The sequence below is a fragment of the Podarcis erhardii genome (genome assembly GCF_964252035.2).
Source record: "Podarcis erhardii genome assembly, chromosome: 9".
NCBI classification, from domain to species: Eukaryota; Metazoa; Chordata; class Lepidosauria; order Squamata; family Lacertidae; genus Podarcis; species Podarcis erhardii.
Genome location: NC_138512.1, coordinates 4,769,907 through 4,793,665, shown reverse-complemented (window position 1 = coordinate 4,793,665; position 23,759 = coordinate 4,769,907). Strand labels below are relative to the sequence as shown.

The window sequence follows — 23,759 nt, the reverse complement described above, 5'->3', positions numbered from 1 at the left end:
AGAAAAGTTTCCTCTGAAATAAGGCTAACCTATAAATAATAGCATAATCATAGAATCATAGAATCATAGAGTTGGAAGAGACCACAAGGGCCATCGAGTCCAACCCCCTGTCAAGCAGGAAACATCATCAGAGCACTCCTGACATATGGTTGTCAAGCCTCTGCTTAAAGACCTCCAAAGAAGGAGACTCCACCACACTCCTTGGCAGCAAATCCCACTGTCGAACAGCTCTTACTGTCAGGAAGTTCTTCCTAATGTTTAGGTGGAATCTTCTTTCTTGTAGTTTGGAGCCATTGCTCCGTGTCCGCTTCTCTGGAGCAGTAGAAAACAACCTTTCTCCCTCCTCTATGTGACATCCTTTTATATATTTGAACATGGCTATCATATCACCCCTTAACCTCCTCTTCTCCTGGCTAAACATGCCCAGCTCCCTTAGCCGTTCTTCATAAGGCATCGTTTCCAGGCCTTTGATCATTTTGGTTAATGGGGGTTTGATTTTTTTTTTTTAAGTGGGAGCATTTCAGTACTGCTGCTGAAATCCACATGAGCAAATTTATAGCTAATGGGGATAAAATGCATATGCATTGGGATGCAGTAGGCCAGGCATGGCCAGATTTGGCCCTCCGGCTGTTTGGGGACTACAGCTCCCATCACCCCTAGCTAACAGGACCAGTCATCAGGGATGATGAGAATTGTAGTCCCAGAACATCTGGAGGGCCAAGTTTGGCCATGCCTGCAGTAGGCACAGCACCTCTGGACTGAAGCCCATGGATTGGGGTGGGGCGGTGAGTAGTAAGGTCTGCCTGAGGACTGCTCCTTGTGCCTTTGTGTAGAAATATTATTTTTCTGTACAAGTTTCTAGCTCAGGGGTCTGCAACCTTTTTCAGCTGTGGGCCGGTCCACCGTCCCTCAGACCATGTGGTGGGCCAGACTATATTTTGAAGAAAAAATATGAACGAATTCCTGTGCCCCACAAAGAACCCAGAGATGCATTTTAAATAAAAACACACATTCTACTCATGTAAAAACACGCTGATACCCGGACCGCCTGTGGGCCGGATTTAGAAGGCGATTGGGCCACATCCGGCCCCCGGGCCTTAGGTTGCCTACCCCTGTTCTAGCTGAAACTTGTTTGCATAGTTCTGAGAGCACTTCATAGTAGTTCTTAAAATCCATCTTGGGCTTGTGGTTAACATACTGTTAAGGAAATGTAAGTCTAAATCAGGAATCTCATACCTGCCAGAAGTCACTAGGAAGGTGTCTACATCTACAATATAGAGATAATTGGTTGACCTTACAGATTCATGAAATGATTGAGTGTCACGGGGCTGCCAGGGAACGCCTTTGAGGAGCGGGAACAGTCAGAGATAGAGAGGAAGTGAAGGATGGGGAAGAGAGGGAGAGAGCCTGGAGGCAGGAAGGCTCTCCAATGCTGAAGCAGAGCCCCAGCACCACACAGGAAGTTGAGGAACAGATGGAGAGCCTGTGCCATCTGCACAGGAAAGGAGAGGGGTAAAACACAGGGCTCAGAGACTTCCCCACCTTTTCTGTTGGAGGAGAAGCCAGAGAAGACCACTCCCTGAATCTGAACTGGACGATTCGGACGCATGATTGTAATGTGCTGCTTGTACATATGTAAAATAAAGAACTGTAAATATCTCTCTGAGTGAGCAGAGGGTGCTTATTGCAAAGAGCATACACAAGCCATCACATTGAGACACTGCTTTGTAAAGCACTTTGAATGCTCAGTGCTATTAATAGTCCTTTTTTCTGCCTTTCTGCTTTTGTTTTTTAGCACTTGAAACAACAGATACTTCAGTCGTAACAGAAGCAGAAGTCCAAGTTTCAGGAGAGAAATCATTAGAGGTTTGCATTTCTTTCTTGTCTTACTTTTCTTTGCTGAAGATTTTTTTTCTTTTTCTTTTTTAAAAAAAAGATTACAGTTTTTAGGTGCCTGTCTATCAAAGGCATGATTTCTATATTGGGATAGCTAAATGAAACCGCAGTATCGCTCTTAATAGCAGACAATGGAGGCAAGCAACCAGGGACAGCTGTAACTTTGATGCTCTGCTTGGCATCTTCCCTGACGCATCTTGGCTGGCTGCTGTTCAGAACAGAATGCTGGACTAGTTCCACTTTCAGTCTTGATCCAACATGGAAATATTTACTTTCTCATCTATTTCCTCTCCTCCTCTTAGTTGCAGGTAGAAATACCTGGTCAGAAGGAAGAGAGCTTCATGCCAGAAACAGACAGACATCCTGGTATCGAAGAGGGTGAATCAGGTAGTTAACAAATAAATACTCCTGCCTTCTTGTCTCTGGCAAACATTTGACTAGTTTGCATGGGATGGTTTACAGGCCAATCTGATTTAGAAAAAAAATACGTACAAGGTTTCAGCACTCAGCACTGAAGACTAAGTCTTCAGATTTTTTTTTTTAAAGGGTTAAATTTATTTTGCAGGTCATGGTCCAGTGTGTCAGGTTTTGGGAGAAGAAGCTGAAGAGAGTCAGTATTTTGAAGCCAGAGCAGAATCTAATACGGTATACTTTAAATCTGTTTACAGATATATTACTTCTCAACCTACTGCTTGAAATGCTTGCTCAAAGCCACATTCCCCATAATGGGTGCAACAGCATCCATTAATTCTCATTACTGTCAATGCAATCAGTCGTGGAATGTAGGATCAAAAATGTAACAAAACAACAACATAAACACTTCTCAGAGAATCTCTCGTCCCTTATAGACAGCTGCCTTGTTGTAGCTTTCCTCAAAGTAAACTGCAAATGAGCTTCCTAGAAGACAGTTTTACCTTCAGCCTTTTCCGTGACGTCTCTTTTCAAACCAGCTTTAGGGTCGTAGTTTGGATTGACATATTTACTGACAGATGAGCATTTTCTTTAAATTCTTTCGTGATTTATAATAGTTTCAGAGATAATTAAAGACGGTGCAGCTGGTATTTTCTCTAGAGATTAATTTCCATGGTGCTTGGGCAAGCTATAGTTTCTCCCACTCCAGTCGCTCACCCATCTGATAGGCTTTCTCGATTCCACATCAGCGAAGAATCCATCCAGAGCATGTAGGAGGAGTTAATCCCATGTTGCATGTGTTACGCAGAGATAAGAACGACAGATAAACTTTGCTGTCAAGTCACCACTTAATTACACCTTTTGGAAGCTTTTTGGAAGGAGATGTGGCTCCTCCTCAGAAGCGGCTTATCAGTTATTTCTGTCAGAATAATTTACGTAACTAGTTGTGGTGGCAACCTTTAAATGTAGCAGTTCACAATGCCGTTCTGTTAGTACTACAGCAGGCAGTATTTTAACATGTTTTATAATTTCATAGGAAACAACTTCCAGGGACTCAGAAGATACCGTTGAAGGTGATGCCAAGTCTCTGCAACCTTCATCAGAAACTGTAGAAGGAAAAGGTAACATCAGAGTTACAGAATTTTCCTGAAAGTGTTAGAAGACACCTTTCATTTTTGGGGAGGGACCAATGAAAGCCTTTGTTGGTGTTGGGTTGGCAACCCCGGTTCTTTTCTCTTTTTGGCCAATTAATTTTTATAAGTTTTCCAAATTTTTAACAAATTAATTCAAATTTGACACAAATGTAAAAATTGACCTCTATCCCCCCCTTTCAAGGCATCTTTTCCCTCTCTCCTTTGCTACTCACAGTAAAATGCTTTTTCTTAATTTCTAAAACTTTTCCATCCATTCCTATTTCCATTGACTGTGCATGTTCAATTCCTGCTTTAACTTTTCTCTGACTATTTTCCTAATTAATCAAATAGAGTTAATCTTCCTTTATCAATCCATATAAATCATTAATCATAATTTTAAATCATATTTCTTCTAATATAACTTGACACAATATGTCTTTACACATTTGCAACATTCTAATTAACAGTACTCAAGTTTTACAGACCTCACAAACATCCAGAAACATCTCCTGGTCTACCTTGTTATGCAGTTCCCTTTTCAGAAAACAGACAACCCCAGCTCCAAAGAGCCTCCTTCCTGCTGGATGGAGAATAGTCCACCCATGTCTGAACCACAGTCTAGTGAATAAGTAGAACTGCTGCTCCTGTGTACAGTCAAACCTCGGTTTTCGGACATCTCGGCTGCCGAACATTTTGGAAGCCGAACGCCAAAAACCCGGAAGTGAATGCTTCCGTTTTCTAATGCCCCTCAAAAGCCAAACAGCTTCCAAGGCATGTTTCTCAATTTTCCCCATTGAACTTGCTGGCGTCCCTTTGAGCCTCGGTTTTCAAATGTTTTGCAAGTCGAATGGACTTCCAGAACGGATTACGTTGGAAAACTGAGGTTCCACTGTATTAAGCATATATCCTGTTCCCTTGCATACCTACCCCATAGAACAGGGGTAGGCAACCTAAGGCCCGGGGGCCGGATGTGGCCCAATCGCCTTCTAAATCCGGCCCACAGGCGGTCCGGGTATCAGCGTGTTTTTACATGAGTAGAATGTGTTCTTTTATTTAAAATGCATCTCTGGGTTATTTGGGGGGCATAGGAATTCGTCCATTTCCCCCCAATATATATATATTCCAGCCCACCACATGGTCTGAGGGACAGTGGACTGGCCCAGGGCTGAAAAAGGTTGCTGATCCCTGCCATAGAAGTACAGGTGTATACAGTGATACATGATGCAGCAAACTGTAGGATAGGTTATAGCAGCTGTATATTCGTTGATGTTTATCTAGATTGTCAAAGAAGTCGAAATGATGGGGTGTGCTGCAAGTGAAAACCAGGCGATGTACAATTCAGAGGAAGTCACTGGTTTAAGCAATTGCTCAAAAATGATGGTGGGGATTTAATTTGTGTTTTTTTAAAAAAATTAAAAAACGTTTTTTCCTGCAGATGAGATTGTTGGCAAAGCAGATATTTGTGAAAAGTCAGATGAGAAATCCAGTGTAAATCCTGTTGAGGCAAGTAACATGGCCTATTCTGATAGTTATTTGAAAGTATACTTTCCTGATGGATGGCTGGTGAAGGGAAGGGAAGGGAAGGGAAGATCTCCTAGGATGGGAGGCTGGGAGAAGAAAGGGAGGAGAGAATTTGCTGAATTCTGAGAGAAGTACCCAGTAAGTCGCGTTGCTTCAACCAGAACTGATCCTGTATTCTGTATATATTCTGAAGTGCACGTTGGAATGGTTGTGAGCACTTTTATCTGGAAAGTGCCACACTAACTGGTCCAAGCAGGCTACTGGGGGCTGTAATAAACCGCAAACCACTCAGAATAGCTCCACTGGTTGACCTTGACACAAATACTAAGTAATTATTATCATTGTGAATAACGTTGGTGCACACCAGAGCTTATAAATGGTTTAACTTTCCTTGGCTATTAAGAATCCATCCCAGCCATGGTTTTGATTTCAATGGGAGAGGAGACTTTAGCGGATTTGTAACTCTCCACTGAAATAGCGAAACTTAAAAGAAAATGTTTGACTTAATCTATGGTGTGTGAGAGAGGTTGGGAAAGACGCTATCATATAATGCGGCTATAATGTGAAGAATCACTATTTCTGGACATGTTGTGTTAGTTTTGTGGGCACTAGTAAGTGAAAGCTTACACAGCAATAAATTGGTTAGTCCTTTAATGTAACACAAGACTCTTTGTTCATGATGCAGTTGCCTTAGTGGACACTTTGAGTTGACTTAAACAACATTTGTTTGTCCTTTTGTTTAGGAAAAAAAGCAAGTACCAGTTAAGCGGAAAAGAGGAAGACCCCGTAAATATCCTATTGAAATAATGGCACTGCTTGGTAAGTACAGTGCTGCGTCACCATGGAAAATGGACTTCAGCATTTCATTAAACTCAGGAGGTTTATTTTTCCTTTCAGGTCAAGTTTCAGAAGCTGACTCAAGAACTGGAAATGTAAGCATTTGGGTGGATATTCTGTTTGGATGCTCACATATTGTGGGATTTCTGGCTCTCTGTGGAACACTGTTTTATATTTTTTTCAATTGCAATAACACAACATTGGCCAGGATCCCATGGGCTATTAAGCTGCTTCCCTGAGCTCAAGGCATTACCCTTGTTTTCTCCCACACTATAGCGGATTGTTTTTTAAATGGAGGGCACCTTCAAAAATAGTTGTGATATTCAGATAACTCGAGATTTCCAGTGGGTTGGTGCATATTTTCTTTTTTTGTCACCTGCCTTGGAGGTCTGTTGTCAGGCCAGGAAGGCAGCATATAAATAATTAGATGAAATACCTTGCCTGTATTTTCTTCATGCTATTATTTTTATATCCCTCACTTTCTCCCAAAGGCACCCAACACATCAATAACAATATCATTAAAAACAGTTGAAAAGCAATCAGGTTCTCTCACTCCATTATTTCAGGGTTGCCAGTATCTTTCATCCACCAAATGGCTGGGAAAACAGGAATGTTTTTAAATTCCTCCTGAAAGCCAGTAATGAGGAAGGAGAAACCTCACTCGGCAGGGCAGTCCACAATGGGGCCTGTTTGCCATAAGGCATGAAATCTCTGTGGGAGGAAGGCATAACTGCTACTGCATAAAAGAACTTTTAAACTGGGGGTATGAATTGGCCCAGAACATGTCATATACTGGATCACTGCAGCACTTAGTGATTGGCAGCTGAACGTGTGAGCTTCATTGAAAGCAGTGGTTTTAAAATGTTTGCCAGCTTACAGAAAAGTCAACTGTAGATTTCATGGCAAAGCCAGGTTTGTTGTTGTGTGATCTGAGAAATGGTCTTGAGTTGTAAAATGTACTGCATATTAGATTTTTGCGGGTCTTTGGACCATAACAAAGAATGTGCTTGTGCATATTAGATTATTTTATTTTTATTTGCATTAACTGAAGAAACAGTATAGCCCTCTTCAGGACTTATCACCATAAGAGAGAACGCATGTAGAGATTAAATTCAAATACGCACCATTCACCCTGCCCCCACCCATAGGCACCTGAGTTTTTTGGCACTTTCACACAGTAGAGAGCCTTGCATATCTGCGGAGGCCACTCATGGGACTAGGAATCCTGATCTTCCAGGGTTCCCACTCTTGCAAGGAGCCTCCATAGATCTGCAAAGCTCTGTGCTGCAGAAATGCACTGTCAATGTCTGAAGGAGTCGGGAGGCATGTGGCTTCATTTGGGGGGGGGGGGGGAGACATCTGTCCTCACAACCCCATTCAGTGGGTGTTTTCTCTTCGAGTGATAAGACCTAAACAGGGCCTGAAAACAGTGTTTTAATTTTTCTAATCCTGCACTATAGAAATATACTGCTATTTTTGTTTTTAATTAGATGCAGCAGTCTTCAGGTTCTAGCAGTAGAGAGATGATTACTCCAAAAGGTAATTATTCCCCCCAAAAAAATTCTCTTTGGAAAGGAAGAAAGAGTGGAAAGGGTGAGGTGCATCTGTAACTCAGCCATTTTTCTTTAAAAGAGTTACTACTCCAAAAATTCAGATATAGCCTTATACAGTGGTACCTCTGGTTACAAACTTAATTCGTTCCAGAGGTCTGTTCTTAAGCTGAAACCGTTCTTATCCTGAGGCGCGCTTTCGCTAATGGGGCCTTCCGCTGCCTGCGTACGTCCGGCACGCAATTTCCGTTCGTATCCTGGGGCAAAGTTCGCAACCAGGAGCAGCTACTTCCAGGTTAGCAGACCACATAACCTGAAGAGTTTGTAACCAGAGGTACCACTGTATAAATTCTTATGGATCTACAAAACAATGGTGCATGCAAAGACCTTCCCCTGTCTATTTCAAAGGTGAGTAAAACACTTTGTCCAGCTTCCAAGTGGACTGATTTCAGTGGCATTGACATGGATGCCAGAGATTTCCCACTTCTGTGAGTAGAGCAGTTTAGGGTGCTTGGGTCAAATGGCAAAGTAACCACGGTGACTCACTGCTTCATACACTGTTCCAGTAAGATTTTGAAGTGAAGCAACTGCATGATTTACTCAGGCTGCTGGCATGGGAAGTAACCAATTGCATCCACCTTTTTACCAAACTGTAGCATTTGCAACTAACATCAAGCATTTCAAAATCCTGAGCTGCCTTCTGTTTGCCATTGGTTGACATCTCTGTGAGAAATAACTTAATTTTTGCTTTATTATGCTGTGGCGAATTTTAGAAAGAAATCCTTTTTTAAAAGCTCCTTGATCATTTAAGTTTAATTTAAACTTCATACGAAAAGTGACGGTTATAACAGTTTGTGTGTTCAGAGTTGCAGTTTATGTAGAGTTCTTAACACTTTTTTTTTCTTCCTTTTTTAGTCAAAGGTTCATTGAATGAGAGACACAAAGTAAGTTCAAGATCTTTTAGTGCAAATTGTTTTCCACTTTGATCCTAAAAATGTTTGATTTTTGTGGAGTTGTATAATTTAGCTTAGGGTCATTTCTGTTTCATTGGAATTGAGTTACTGAATGAAACCAAGGTCCATCGTTTCCAGGTTTCTGTCTTCCAGCATAATGAAACAATATGCCTCTGGGTGCTTATGAGTAGGGCATAAAAGGAAGGCATCCTCCATCCTCAGTCCTTAGAATTTTTCAATCCTTGATACATTGCGTCTGAATGTAAAGGCTCAAATTAAGTTGCTGGCAATATCAGTGCTCACACTGACACCTGAAAAAATATAGATGAGGCAAATGGAGTCTTGGTTTCCTGGAGATCAGGAGACAACATTTATTTTACCTTGCTCCTAGAAAATCTTGCTCGTTCCTAGGTTTTGCAATACAGTGGCACCTTGGTTCTCAAACTTAATCCATTCCGGAAGTCCGTTCCAAAACCATGACAAGCTTTCCCTATAAAGTAATGCAAAATGGATTAATCTGTTCCAGACTTTTAAAACAACCCCTAAAACAGCAGTTTAACATGAATTTTACTATCTTAACGAGACCATGGATCCATAAAATGAAAGCAATAATCAATGTACTGTACTATAAAATAAATAAGACAGTATTGTAGATGATAAAAATTTAAATTACAATTTTTTCTTACCTGCACTGATGATAGTCTTTGTTTGGAGGGGGGCGGCTTTTATTCATTTCCGCAATCACACAATCGATCAGTAGCTGAACTGGGTTCCACACAGTCACAAAAACAAATTAACCAAAAAAGCCTCAAAAACCAAAACTCAAAACAAATAGCAAAAACAAAAGTGCCAAATTTAATCCAGTCTGGAAGTGCGTTTGACTTGTGAAATGTTTGAAAACCAAGGCGCAGCTTCTGATTGGTGCAGGCGCCCCAGAAACAATAGCCGACAGCCACATTAGATGTTTGGCTTCCGAAAAACGTTTGCAAACCAGAATGCTTACTTCCGGGTTTTTGGCATTTGGGAACCAAGGCGTTTGAGTACCAAGGTACCACTATATGCTTTATTATACACCTGATCATGGGTAGCAGTTATTCAGCAGTTTGTCATCTATGAGCTTTTCTAATTCTTAAAAAATACAAATTAAAAATCCACATCTTGTTGCATGTTTCCCCTAAGTGACGTATGTATTTTGTGAACAAGTACATAAATAGAGTGTGCTGCAATACGTTCCTCTCCTCTCTGTACTGTCAATAAATTTATAAGCCCTCTTATGAGTTCCCCTTGTCTTTTTTTTCTCAGCCAGAAGCCCTGTATGCTTTCAATTTCTTTACTGTTTCCCCCTTTACTTCCAACTATTAGGAAGCTAAAGAAGGGGAGGCAGAGGTGGCTGTGCGTCGAAGGGGAAGGAAGCCCAAACGACCTCTAATTCCATCAGAGGAAACAGGTAAAACATGGAGGTTCTGCTTCTCTTAACTTTTTCTATTGTTTAAGGTGCACGTTAGCTTATACAAATATCAGTTTTATTATCCTTTATTCATCGAGGGGAAAATCATTGGGTTATGGCTAAAGTAAATATTATGGGGAAATGTGCAAATTGCTGTAATCTTATGTCAGGAATGGTACATCCCAGCTGCTTGCCTACAGCCTCTTGGGTTTTCTATGAATTCTGGCTGTGAACTAAAGAAGTAAACTATTGTAAATGTTTTTGGAGAGATTTTAAACAAGTATGCATTAAAATGCTACGGAAATGGAAAATTACTTACTCCACTCACGGGGTCCATTTAGAATTCACCTTCTAAAGTAAGTATCCATATCCCTTCTGGAGGCTTGGGTGGAAATTTGAGTGTGTTTATAAAATTTTGTAGGGAAGGACACACTTGAGCCAGACAAAAAACGTCTGAAACTAACACTTGCTGTTGAAGAGGAGACAAAAGACAAAGATGAAAACAAGGAGAGTGGCGATAACGGAGGGGAGGACAGTGACAACAGTGATGATGCTGACGAAATGCATTCAGGGGCCACAACACGATCAGCCTCAAGATTGGAAGCACAAAGGTAACGTTGGCTCTGCAGAGACTTGGGCAGTGGGCTAGATGCGTCACCAAGCACGGAGGGCTGTGGTGGGGATGGAAGAAGTCCAGAGCAGACACAACCTTGTACTTCTTTGAATCCTGGCCTCTGACTCCAGTCATTAATGAATCCATCCCAAATCCAATTCTGCCTCATCTTTCTGTATAAAAATATAATAAAGGCATCTTGTTTGTGATCCCTAGCTACCAAAAATTTTGCTCAGCTGTTGCTTATGGAAAAAATGATGAGACTTTCTATATATTCCATATTCATACTTTTATTTTATTGCTAAATTATTCTAGCCAACCTTCTTCTTCAGGAAGCAAATTTGTCTTACAACCTTCCCTCCCTTGGTGATCTCTTAGCATCTTGGGTGCATATATTTTTACAGTTAAGTGGTGTATAATTTTTTTGAAATAAATAAATGTATTCTAGACCCATGAAGGCTTCACATCTAGCAATCCAAACTTTATTGCAGAAACTGACTCCCTGGGTAGGAGTCAGAGAGGTTTTGCCACATTATTAGTTTTTGACTAATAATGTGTCTCTTTCCCCACCTCTCTGTCTCACTCACCTGTGTGGATGCACACACTGGAGGATACATTAGCTAAGGGACCCAAGGGCCATCTAGTCCAACCCCCTGCAATCCGGGAATCTCTACCAAAGCATCCAATCTCTGCTTAAAAACCTCCAGCGAATGAGAGCCCACACCTCCCGAGAGAGTTCGTTCCACTTTCGAACAGTGCTTACCGTCAGAAAGTTCTTCCTGATGTTTAGTTAGAATCTCCTTTTCTTATAACTTGAAGCCATTCTTTGGGGCCTCCTCCAGAGCAGAAGAAAACAAGCTTTGTTCCATCTTTTATGTGACAGCCCTTGATTAGAGGAGACTGAGAGGAGATATGATCACCATCTTCAAATATATCAAGGCTAAACATACTCAGCTCCATCAACCGTTCCTCATAAAGCTTGGTTTCCAGACCCATGTTCATCTTGGTTGCCCTCCTCTGCACACATTCCAGCTTATCAATATCCTTCTTAAATTGTGGTGCCCAGTATCAGCAGTTCCACATTAAAATCATTCCTACTCCACAGTAGGAATGGACCGTGTTGTATAATAGGAAATGTATATAACAAAACACTGATGGCAGTTCTGTTAGGTCAAAAGAAAAGGCCTGGAGATCACATCCTTTGCACCTGAAGGTCTCAGGCTCAGTCCCCAGCAGCTACAATTAAAAGGATCTCTAGCAACAAGGCTTACAAAGTCACGATCATCATTTTATTTGTATGCCATCTTTCCATAGTTAAAACCATGCTCAAGGCAGCTTACAACATGAAAATATTTACAGTTACAAAAGGAGTCATAAACAAAAAACATCAAAAAGTACACAATAAAATCAAGCCATTTTCAGATAAATCATCAGGTCTAAAAATAAAGATACTAAAAATAATATCAATAACAGCAACAGAAGCCCCCTAAACAATACCCCAGCCCAATTAGTCTGTTCAGCAGTCTCAGCTTTTGCAGCTGGAGTCAATCCAGGCCCTGCCTTCCCAGGCCAGGTGGGAAAAGGGCCAGCAAGGCAGGACTCCGGCCTTCCAGGACTTATAGCCAAGATGGTCAGCTCAGCTCAGACCTGAGAGTCAGTGCCTGTACTGAGTTACCGTGCCCTATAGGACGCACTTTTTCCTATCCAAAAATGAAGGGGAAATGTGTGTGCGTCCTATGGGGCGAATGCAGGCTTTCGCTGAAGCCTGGAGAGCGAGAGGCATCGGTGCGCACCGACCCCTCTCGCTCTCCAGGCTTTGCGCAGCTCTCCGCAAGCCGTGGGAGCCCGGCGCTGGGCTCCCACGGCTTGCGGAGAGCTGCCTGTTCTGGGGGCTGGGGTCGGGGGAAGCTTGGGCTTTATTTCCCCCCCCAAAAAACAAGGTGCATCCTATGGGCCGGTGCGCCCTATAGGGCGAAAAATACGGTAAATGGACTAGTGGATGGAATCTGTTTAAGGCAGCTTCCTATGTTAGCATAAGGGACCAATTTAGAAGCAGTGGGCTGTGCAAGCTCAACTCTGCCTGCCTTCCACTTCCCCACTCCAAACCACCACCACCCTGTTTCTCCCTCTGCTAGGATTCAGGTCCTTGATTGTGATTGAAACAGAGACTTAGCAGTCCGACTGGCACATTTAACTTCAGAAAGCAGAATACCTCAATCCCAACATGAGACTGCCGAGTATTGCTACTTGCTTTTGAATGGCCAGTATAAGAGTGTCTCTGAAAGCACAGATTCATTTTTAATTTTTGTGCTACTTTATTATATTTGCTAGGTAACCCGTCCTGTTTACATATGCTTATCTGCTCATTTTTCCAGAAAGCAGCCCAGCAAGCCCACAACACGAGCCACATCTAAAAATCAAAGCCCTGGTGCAGTTCCTCCTCCAAACCATCGAAAGTTAGCAGGGAGAAAGCAGTCACCTGCCGCTGCAAAATCCAGTAAATCTCCTGGGGCACAGTAAGTATGGAAATGAAAGCCACTTCTAGCTTGTGAATATCTCTACGCTGTCTTCTCCAAAGTAATTTCATTGTGCTTTTTGGTTTGTTTTTCAGTTCAAGGTTACAGCCCACCAAGCGCAAAAGAGAAGCCAGTCCCATGGTGTCGCCTAAGAAAAGTCGCCAGAGGGGCGATGAACCTGAGGCGAAGAAGTCCAAGCGATAGTTTTGCCCCACGCCAGACAAATGGGGAAGGGAAAACAAACAAACTCTCCTCTGCTTCTTTGTAAAACAAAGAGGCTTTGCATGTGCTTGTTTCCAAGGTATAACATGTTACCTATGTAACATATTTAAACAGCTTTATACACTATTTGTTTATGCAGAAGTCTATAAGCATTGCAAAAGTTTACTTTGAACCTCAAGTAGAGATGGTCGAGAGTGACTCGCTGATGCTTCCAATCTGCTCATCACCAGTGGCCTCTTAATGACACCCTTTGTACATAAGCCACATATTTTAAAGAAGAATGTATTTTACTGCGTATGAACTTAATCAAACAGCAAGGACTGTTCTGCGGGCTGTTCTGATGTTATCTTACGTTGGTCATTTTAACTGGATTCTTAAATGTTGTGCAGCCATCATTAGCATTGTCTAGGGCGCGGGAAGGGACTCCTTTTCAGTGAACTCAACAAATCTCTGATTAACTGGCAAAGTACTTTCCTGCATGTATTCAAGTCAAGTAGAATTAGTATAAGGAGGAGACTTTACTTTCTTTCCTCACACTTGTGGCTTTCTGTATGGTAAAAGTTTAAAAACTGCATTTACAGTGCTTAGTAAATGCACCCTATTCACTTGGAAATATATTATCATCTGTAAATTTTATCCCAGCGTCAAAGTAGTTAGAGTTCATTCAGATAGAACTAGACCCCTTCAGCTGAAACAGTGGAAACTGTCTCATTTTGAAGCTTCTAAATGTTTTTCTCTCAGTATTTCTCTTTTTCAATTGAAACACTGAAATTAAAGTATCACCTTCAGGATTTAAAGATCTTCACCATTTATCTCACACTTTATATACTAGTATTAAAAGAGAATGTAGCGCCTGGCCCTGCTGCCAGAATCATTAGTATACTTACATTTTACTCTCACAAGAACAAATCTTCAAGTTTGGTTTCATGTAAAGTTTTGGGGGTTTTTTTTAATTATTATCAGAATTTGTCTCTTGCAAGGATGTGGTAAGTTGCCAAATAACCTGAGATTATTTTAAAATGTTCATATTCATGTTTTATAACCAAATTCAGCATTCTATGTTTTTTAATTTGTTTTCTTTTTGTTTTGGGGACTTTTATTGTTGTAATGTGATTTTTTCTGTCAAATATTCTACTTTGTTTCTTACTGAATTTTTATATATAAATTATAAAACGTTTCCCAAAACTAGAGTCCTGTATTTTTTTTTAGTCGCTAGATTAACTTTTTCAATGGATAAGAAAATTTTGTTACCCGTATTTTTCGCTCTATAACACGCACCTGACCATAACACGTACATCGTTTTTAGAGGAGGAAAACAAGGGGGGGGGGGAATTCTGAATGAAACAGTGGATGTATCATTTTTGTGCCTCGTGCTGTGGCCACAGACATGTGATCTGATGGTGAATTTGGGGTGACACAATGCAAAAATCCTGAGAATCCCTGTGAATCTGTGCTTTGTAACCACGTTTTTGCACCACTACGGCCCCAGGCAACAGTGGGTGCGTAATTTTTTTGGTGCAGGCTGTAGCCATGGACGTGCTATGTGATCTGATGGTGAATTTGGGGTGACCCAATGCAAAGAGCCTGAGGATCCATGTGGATCCATGCTTTGTAACCATGTTTTAAGTGGGGAGGGAAGGAAAAACACAGAAGGGACAAGGAGCACGAGAGGGGTGTGCAGAGAAGCAGCTGGCTAAGAATGCAGGAGAGGGGTTTAACGGGAGGGAGGAAAGGAAGGCAAAAGTTTCCCCCCACCCACCCAAGCTAGCCCTCTCTCTCTCCCACCTGAATGTTTTCCGGCTGCCTGCGAGTCCCTAAAATGCTTCCCTGGACGCAGCAGCACGGAGTGGAATTAGAAGGAAGGACGCGATCCTTTCCTTTCCCCTCTGCTTGCCTGGAGGGGAGGGGATTTCCCTGCTCTTTGTTCCGTTTGAGCAAACAGCAACCGAAACAGAAGTGGGTGGGCAGTAAGGCCCTGAGGCAGAATGCAGGAAAGCAACAGCTTCCTCTCTTCAGGCGTCCCTCCTCCCTGACGCGCGATTGGATTTTTGCCTGATTTTTGCCCCTGCACTCAGGCCAGTCGGCTCCAGGGACCACACATTCGCTCAATAACACGCACAGACATTTCCCCTTACTTTTTAGGAGAAAAAATATGTGTGTTATAGAGAGAAAAGTACGGTATGTTCAAATGACACTATCCAAATGACATTTAACTCTCTTTAAAATTGGGAAATTGAGAAGCACAAGGTGTTCCCTCCTCAGTTGAAATCACAGGGACTCAGTGGCACTTAGTGTTGGATGGGTTGTGCCCTTAATGTGTAGATTATTGTAAAAATGCACAAACAGACGAGAACAGAGAGCATTATGGTCATAGATTCTTCGGCACTGTTAATAAAAAAATGGCAGATGAAGATGATTAGTGACATTATGGGGAGCAGCCACAGGTTTCATCCTCAGTCTCAGACTAAGTTACAGATAGGTAGCCGTGTTGGTCTGCCATAGTCAAAACAAAAAATTCCTTCCAGTAGCACCTTAAAGACCAACTAAGTTAGTTCTAGGTATGAGCTTTCGTGTGCATGGTATCTGAAGAAGTGTGCATGCACACGAAAGCTCATACCTAGAACTAACTTAGTTGGTCTTTAAGGTGCTACTGGAAGGAATTTTTTGTTTAGTCTCAGACTAAGACAGTCCTGCAGTTTTCAGCTTGGCCTTATCTATCACTCCCCCTGCTAATCCTTTGATTGGTTCAGATGCTAGGAGATGCTCCACACACCAGTTTGGGGGAAGTAACATCTGACCCAGCATATTTCTGAGCACTGTTTCCTGGTGCCGACATATACATGCACATGCAAAGCAAGTACAAAGCCACAAAGTAACCCTGCCCCCAGTAAGACGGGGAAATGAGCACACCAGCTACCCAGGTGAGCTTTACCATCTCTTGCCTACTGGCCTGCTGTTTCGTGTTCTTCTGCTGAAACTCCAGGTGCCCAAGTTGTTTGGCCTCTTAGAGATGACCTAGAGCTGCTGCATGCTCCTGTCTCTTGGGACAGGGCACTCAAATGCTGCAATGTATGGCAGGATTTGGGCTGGTTCTGATGCAAGTCAGCACAGAGACTCGAGCAGTAAAGTTGATTCTTTATTCAAGGAAATACAAACAGAGAAACCTACGGGCAAGACAGACCCCAGTAAAGCAGTTGCCGGAACTGACGATCTGTGCCTCTCACTTCTCCCTAAGTCTCCTCCCCGGCCGGCTGTTTCCCCAGCAGTCTTGAGCTCCATTGGGGAGGAGGGCTCTGTGCTCTTTGCTCTGCTACATGCACTGCCCTGTGTGTTCTTGGAGACAAGGGAGGAGGGAATCTGAATACAGTATGACCCGCAGGCTCCTGTGAATCTGTTGCAGCCTGAGCCTCCACCTTCTCACTGGTCTATCCTACATCTGCAGTGCTTTCTGCCTCTGGGATGGGATTAGCCAGAGAAAGCGGGGGCTGGGGTGGGCAAATGCAGTGGTCCTGGGTAAAAGGATGTATGGTATGAGAGGGGCAAACCCGGCAAGGGGCACACAGCACAGTTGGGGGTTGTGCCATATGTGGCCGCTAGCCAGAGTTGTGATTGATGTATTAGCCAGCCCTCAGGCCTGACGATACTTCTTTTGAATGCCAGGTTGGTTTTAAATAAGAGCTCTCTCATTCATGATTTGATTGTGGTTAAGGAGACTGACCTGGTATGTGTTACTGAGACCTGGGTGGGTAAGCAGGGTGGGGTTTGTGGGGAATTAAATACACGAATCCCTGTGGACCCACATGTGTGGGAGAACAAAAAAAATGTCTGGGTCCCTGCACACAGGGAGCCTCAGTAGCAGAGTATTAAACACACAAAAATAAGCAGTACAGTGAAGTGTTAAGAATGCAGGTTGTTAAACCTTTCTATCCCATTCAGCTGCACACAGGAGCCAACCTCTTTCCACCCCTCTTGCAATGAGCAGGCCACACACTGTTAAGTAAATTTAAAATGCTTTACTTACAGATTCAAAGTCTCAGTCATGCAGTAGCAAGGAGAAACACAGGCAAAGTTCTGTTGGGTAGAAAAATACAGTATATAGCTCCAGACACATGCTCTAAGCTTGGGAGCAAGCTTACACATGTCCTCCCTGATGGATTACATGATGCAGAAAGTGAGAGAGGAATGAGAAAGGCTTCACTTCCTCCCTCTCTGGAGGAGAGGGAACATGACTTAGTTGAGTCTTTCTAGCAATAAACTCTGTGGTCCTTAACCCCTTCATGCACTAATTAGCAGTCCTGCATAGTTATGTTTGACTGCAATCTCCTACAAGGTTGGCCTTGCTCAGCTGTGCCTCCTCAGGTTACTCAGTCCTTCATCAGAGCAGGCTTGAGGGTTGGAGGGGTTGGGAGTTGCTGTAGTCTGTAGGAAATTCATCTCTCTCCGGGCTTTCTGTCCACCTGAGTGGGCATCTAGCGTGTCTGTAACTGGTGCTGGGGAATATGAACTGATTAGGGATTCTGCTGGTTTACCTGTGACTTAAAGGCACACATACCTTTGTGGCTCTGGTGTGTTACAGTGAAGGAGAATGAAAAATAAAGCATTAACAATACCCAGCTCCCCCCCCCAACAATGAGGGGGTAGTTTTTTGCTGTTATTGTGTTGCTTACTTATCTCAAAAAGGCACTTGAGTTGAATTTTTGGTAACATGTAAACAGGCAAAGTTCATTTTGGGGAATCCACCGCTGACAAACAATTGGGAGAAGAGGCAGGAGGGCCATCCTGGCAGGAGCCATGGATATAGCAGGAGTGGAGCCAGGTGAAACTCAGCACTCAGGGAAGTAACTAACTCCCAGGTCAGCAGCAACTGAGCAGGCCTTCAGACAGTTACTGACAGGGATGTGTTTCCGCCTCCAGTTTTGAACATTCCACAGAAGCAGCAACCAAGGCCTACAAGGAAATCACTTTAATGGCCCACCATTTTGTATGAAGTTCAATTAATTGGCTAATCAGTTAAAAGGCGGATCAACTTAAAAAGAGATCACCAGACTTACTTTGAAGTATCTTGACTTGGGTCCTCTATACCCCATGCACCTATCCTCGAGAGGAAACAGTTTAGCAAGAACCTGCCTTTCAACACCGTTGAGAAAATTAGTTGAAAGGACTGGTTATCCAAGCTCAGACATATGTATCGCATCACTTAAACAGTGCAGGCAATCTACATTTCCTTCTTTCTTTTTTTCAGTCCCAGGTGCCAGGAAGCAATTGAACACTACAGGGGAATGCCAGATCAATTAGGTTTTGAGTTTTATTGTGACTTGTCACACATGTGATGCAATAATTTCTCTCTAAATGTCAAAGCTCATTAATGTGAGTGAGGAAGAAGAAATACAGGAAAGGGGTAATGGTTAACAATCACATGCATAATAGTCTGTCACCATTTTCAAGTCTAAAAAAAATAATTCTGGCTCAATGCCCCAAGAAAGCAGAAAGCTGGAAGATTTTCTTTTGAGACAATGATGTCTTTAAATATAAACACAAGTGCAGAATGCTTGAGTAACAGAATCCTTATTTAATTCAGTTCTCCCAGTAATGAGACTAAATTGGTTATTATAATCTTTACAAAAAAAAAAAAAAAGGGAAAGGCTTGTTTGCTGGTGACAAAAATTATTCTGAGACATGAACCCCACACACTCACCCATGGGTGATATAATATGAGTCTAGGCAAGGAAAGTAGGCTGTCCTGCTTTCATCACGCTGCCGGGGTGTGGAAACTGAGTGGAGTATGTTTTACGAAGAAACCCTACAGACTGAGTTTGGGCTGCTTTTCTGAAATCAGAATGTGATGCCTCTCCTCTGCAGCGTGTCGCTTTTCTCTCTGACCAGTCTCTCTCCCCCTCCTCCCCCTCCCTGCCCCCCTTTCCCCTTCTTGGACTCTTCCCTCCATCTGTCATTTCCCTCTGGAAAGCTCCCTTCTGCTGAGTCCCGTATTTCATTTCCTGGCAGCCTCCACTGCCCTGCTACAACCTCTCTTAGCTTGCTGCTAAGTTCTCCTCCCCAGTCCTCCACGGCTTTCCTGGGCCCTTGCCTGCTCTCTCTCTCTCCCTCCCTCCCTCCCTCCTCACCTAGGCCTTTCTGCATTCCCTGCCCTGGCAGCATGGCCAATGGCTACTGCCAACTAGAAGAGACAAAACTGTATGGACTCGTCTGACACAAAGCATGGTAGCTTCATATGAAACATAGAAAACACACTCAGAATATGAAGGTGTTGAAAACCACCACGATGCAGATGATTCACCTCTGGGAAATGCATCTTTCTGACAATGATGATGTGTGCTCCACTTCTAATCCAAATGGCCATCTATAGGCAACTTCCTTTAATCAGATTTCAGTAGGAACGGTTGAAGAGAATGGAAGGAGAGAGGGAGCGGAAAAAGAAGAGTGTTAAAGCGGAATTACAGGGCTGGCTGGCTGGCTGGGATATATTTCAGTATCCTAAGTGCCAGAACCCAATCTTTAGCTCCAGATATGAGGTTACAAAAATGTCTTTTATTTTGCTTCCCAGCAGCTGTGGCTTTAAGCTTTTAAAGATGACAAAACAGTTTTATCCAGCACAGTCAGCAAAATTCAGACATTTATTTCCCTGAGGTTGTAAACCTCTATAAAGAATGTTAGTATTTGAGTCCCCAGCTCTTAAATGAACAAGGATCTTTTCCCTAAAAAAATAAGGAAAATAAGAAGAGAAAGATTGAAATCCTGATATTCTAACCATTCAAAGACAGGGAACAATCCAGTACTTTCAAGTGCCATTAGTGTCAGTGGGAGAAAATGAAGGATTCTCTCTATGGCTTCTGCACGGTAAGAGCTCTGACTCTGGACAGCTGAGATCCATGGCTGATTCAGTCATTTCTGTCTTTCTTAAAATAAGGGATTTATGGGTGGTCAGTATTTAGATCAGTTGAGCCACAATGGAACCACTCTCGTCCTGTTTTAGGCCGATATTCCATCAATTCTTCTTTGGACTGTCATATTACACACCAGCAGTCATTCTACTCTACTAGGCTGGCTACCTGAGATGCTTGTTTTATAACCCAGCCTTTAATGAATATTTCAGTCCCAGAGTGTTTCCCTTCCATCTGGATTATAAGAAATGTAGCTGTAACTATGAAATGGGTGCTTTTTCTCTCACTCCATCTCTTCTGCCTTTTGTCTTGCATATTTCAGACTGTAAACCTGAAAGTAGAGACTTTTTAAATTGAGCCACTCTGCTTGCTTTTTCACCTGTAGAGTAGGGTAAAAATCATTTAAATTACAGCTTTCTGGGAGATGGTGTTCCTAGAAATTAATTTAACAACAAAACAAGCATTAATACTGTTCCCTTCACTAGCGTTACTGGGGATATTAGATGGGCCAAATGGAGGCAGATTGGATAGAGAATTGATTCTATATCTGTTGTTAGCTGCCAGGATGGTTCTATTAAGAAAAGTGAAATATTTAGAGGAGTTAAATAAGGATTTATGGTGCAGTCAAATTGAATCCATAGCGATTGCTGAAAAATTAAGGTATAGAAGAAGATGAACAAACAAATATTTATTGAATTATGGTATAAAAATGTTTGTTTGGTACATAGTAATTGCCAACAAAATAACTCACAATCTCTGAGTCATAAAGGAAAAGAACTTGTGGAACATGTTTATGCAATGTTTTGGGACTTTTATGTTTCAGGTCCCCTTACCCACACCAGCAAAGGACATTTAGACGTCCTGAGCTACAGGACATCTCAACTATCTGAATATGAATGAACAATATGGATTCCTCAAAATTGACTTTCCGTCTTTGAATGTCAGTTTTTTTCCCTTTTGTAATTTATTATTGTTATTTGTAAAATATAAATGATGGTATTCATTTTGGGGGGAAACAATGATAATGAATAAATATTCATTTTCATATATGTACCAATGATGTGTTCTTTATATAAACGAGGACAACAATGTTCAAATGCCTCCATTGAAATATGCCACTACTTGGAAACATTAGCTACCCTTCAGCTTCCATATTGTAAGGCCTAGAAGCCAACATCCTGATACTTCAAAATAGAACAAATCTTTATGGAGGACCAAACAGTACCTCCATCTTCCACTGGAGTCAGTTTAAATTTGTTGGTCCCTGTCCATCCAGTTAATGGCTCCAGGTACCTGCTCAGAACACAGCCTTGATGGATTTATAAAGCATTTCAATGGCAAGCGGGCTGCCATGCAGGGGGCATTGCCAGCCCTGTGCTCAGCATTTTAGGAAGCAAGGAGCAGGTGTGCACCACACAATTTTGAACCTCATGTCAGCTGATGGGCAGATGAACATGGTTTGAACTGGGGTGAAATTGGACCCATTGATGAGCCTGCAGACCAAAGGTTCCCGACCCCTGACACAGATGTTGAAAAGCATGAAGGATAATGGATACAACTGAAGCGTGTAGAACATCATAGCACAGTGTTGAAAATCTCCAGCACCATGGAAGCAATCTGCCAGTTTAGAATGGAACCGCTGAGCTATACAGCCTGTCCCATTCCCTCCAGGCAACCCACAAGGATTGCTACTATTTAACCTAGAGTCCAGGTCAGAGCAGATGTGATTTCTAGAAAAATGCTCAGCAAGCAAGTCACAGCTGCAGTGGCATAGCGTGGGTTGTCAGCACCCGGGGCAAGGCAAGTAATTTGCGCCCCATGGATTTGCGCCCCCTAACCCATGGATTTGCACCCCCTAACCCTAACCCCCAGATGTTGCGCCTGGTGCGGCCGGCCCCCCTGCACCCCCCACGCTACGCCACTGCACAGTAGGCTACCAAGGGTTCTAGACCACACTCCAAGAGCTCTAAATATAGGAGACTTCTCACTATCCAGGAAAGCTCTACTTAGCAGCACAGAGCAGACACAGGAGTGGTGGTGATGTATTTCTTTTTGGCTAACAGTTCCCAGAGCAGTAGCTGTGTTAGTCTGTTGCAGCAAAAACAACAAAAGATGTCATGGCGCTTTAAATACCAATTTCATTATTTGCATCTTATAAAGTGTATGCTTGTCCACATAAATTGCCATAACAAAATGTGTTATTTTAAAAAAAATAAATAAATCTGGTAGTCTCTGAGGTACCATAAGCCTTTATTGGCATTCTTTTTTGCCGTCGTCATCATCATGACAAGATTGGCCTTGCTTTCAAGGGGATTTTGCCCATGTTCAGTCAGACTTGTATTGAGGTCTTTCCCACAAGCAACCACAATCTACATTAAGCTGGATATTCAATTGTCCCCACAACTTCTTCATTGCTGTCAGCTCCCTGGAATACCAAAGAACTGAGCTTACTCTGGTCAGCAATAGAGAATGTGCAAGAAGGTTGTGTTGACGAATATGCAGCTGTATTTAAATCTAATTGATAAATTAACCTGTTTCAGGGCGGATGATTAAGCAACTGACATTGTCCAATCAGTCCAATAAGTTATTTAAAAATCCAACTAATAAGCGCACAATCCAGCTAAATTTAAGAACTTCTAAATCACATTGATTTCCTCAGGAGACTGAAGTTGTGACTCTTAATTGAGAGTAAGCATCACTGGGACAGACACTGATAGGATTGGCTACTAAGCAGCCAGTTGAACGAAAAAGAACATTTAACTTTCCCAGTCCTTTATTTAATAGCTAAAATGCTGTTGAAATAGAAATTATCAGCTGCAAGGTAATATCCCATCTTAGTGGTGCAGCAATAAAACTGCAGAAGGTTGGACTAGACGACCCTTGAGGTCCTTTCAAATTCTACAGTTCTGTGATTCTACAGTGGTACCTCGGGTTAAGTACTTAATTCGTTCTGGAGGTCCGTTCTTAACCTGAAACTGTTCTTAACCTGAAGCACTTTAGCTAATGGGGCCTCCTGCTGCCGCTGTGCCGCCGCTGCACGATTTCTGTTCTCATCCTGAAGCAAAGTTCTTAACCCGAGGTACTATTTCTGGGTTAGCGGAGTCTGTAACTTGAAGTGTATGTAACCTGAAGCGTATGTAACCCGAGGTACCACTGTATTATCCTTCGCCCCACTCCGCTTCAGAAGGCAGTGATAGCCATATGCCTCTAGGTGGCGCACAATATCTATTTGTGTCTATGTATTGGGGACGGGCTGTTTTTTTCCAAATACACTCATTGGGTACTGAGTGTTTCGGCTGTCTGCTCGGATTAAAAAGGTTGATCTTCCGAAACAAGTTGAGTTATATGCGCGGTTGATCTTCCCCCATGAGGCCGAGAAATACAGACCCTGCAAGTGTCCCTATTTTCCAGGGGCGTCCCTGATTTCCCAGTTTCTGATCTGATTCTGGAATGTCCCGCTTTTCCTTAGGACATCCCTATATTCATTTGAGAAATGTTGGAGGGTATGGAGTTATCCGACCCTGGATCCGTCTGAAGGCAATCCTGTAAAGCGAAGGTTTTTTAATGTCAAAACAAAATAAAAAAATTCCTTCCAGTAGCACCTTAAAGACCAACTGAGTTAGTTCTAGGTATGAGCTTTCGTGTGCATGCACACTTCTTCAGATAATTTTTTTTTTAATTTTTTTATTATTATTATTTTTATTTTGTTTTGACCATGGCAGACCAACACGGCTACCTATCTGTAACTGTTTTTTAATGTG

General features: G+C 42.4%; 1 protein-coding gene and 1 long non-coding RNA gene across 2 annotated transcripts in view; one reads left to right on the top strand and one right to left on the bottom strand.

The window, feature by feature from the left end:
- The window catches only part of BOD1L1 (biorientation of chromosomes in cell division 1 like 1), a 38,237-nt gene extending 23,953 nt beyond the window's left edge, over window positions 1–14,284 (top strand). The window contains exons 13-25 of the mRNA XM_081876179.1: window positions 1,796–1,866; window positions 2,199–2,283; window positions 2,462–2,541; window positions 3,344–3,428; window positions 4,876–4,943; window positions 5,705–5,780; window positions 5,859–5,893; window positions 7,289–7,337; window positions 8,264–8,292; window positions 9,664–9,748; window positions 10,170–10,359; window positions 12,737–12,877; window positions 12,973–14,284. Coding sequence (XP_081732305.1) covers window positions 1,796–1,866; window positions 2,199–2,283; window positions 2,462–2,541; window positions 3,344–3,428; window positions 4,876–4,943; window positions 5,705–5,780; window positions 5,859–5,893; window positions 7,289–7,337; window positions 8,264–8,292; window positions 9,664–9,748; window positions 10,170–10,359; window positions 12,737–12,877; window positions 12,973–13,081 — 1,103 coding nt within the window. The 3' untranslated portion in view covers window positions 13,082–14,284. The remainder of the gene's footprint in view (window positions 1–1,795; window positions 1,867–2,198; window positions 2,284–2,461; window positions 2,542–3,343; window positions 3,429–4,875; window positions 4,944–5,704; window positions 5,781–5,858; window positions 5,894–7,288; window positions 7,338–8,263; window positions 8,293–9,663; window positions 9,749–10,169; window positions 10,360–12,736; window positions 12,878–12,972) is intronic.
- The window catches only part of LOC309350028, a 494,376-nt gene that overhangs the window by 390,382 nt on the left and 80,235 nt on the right, over window positions 1–23,759 (bottom strand). The window lies entirely within an intron of this gene.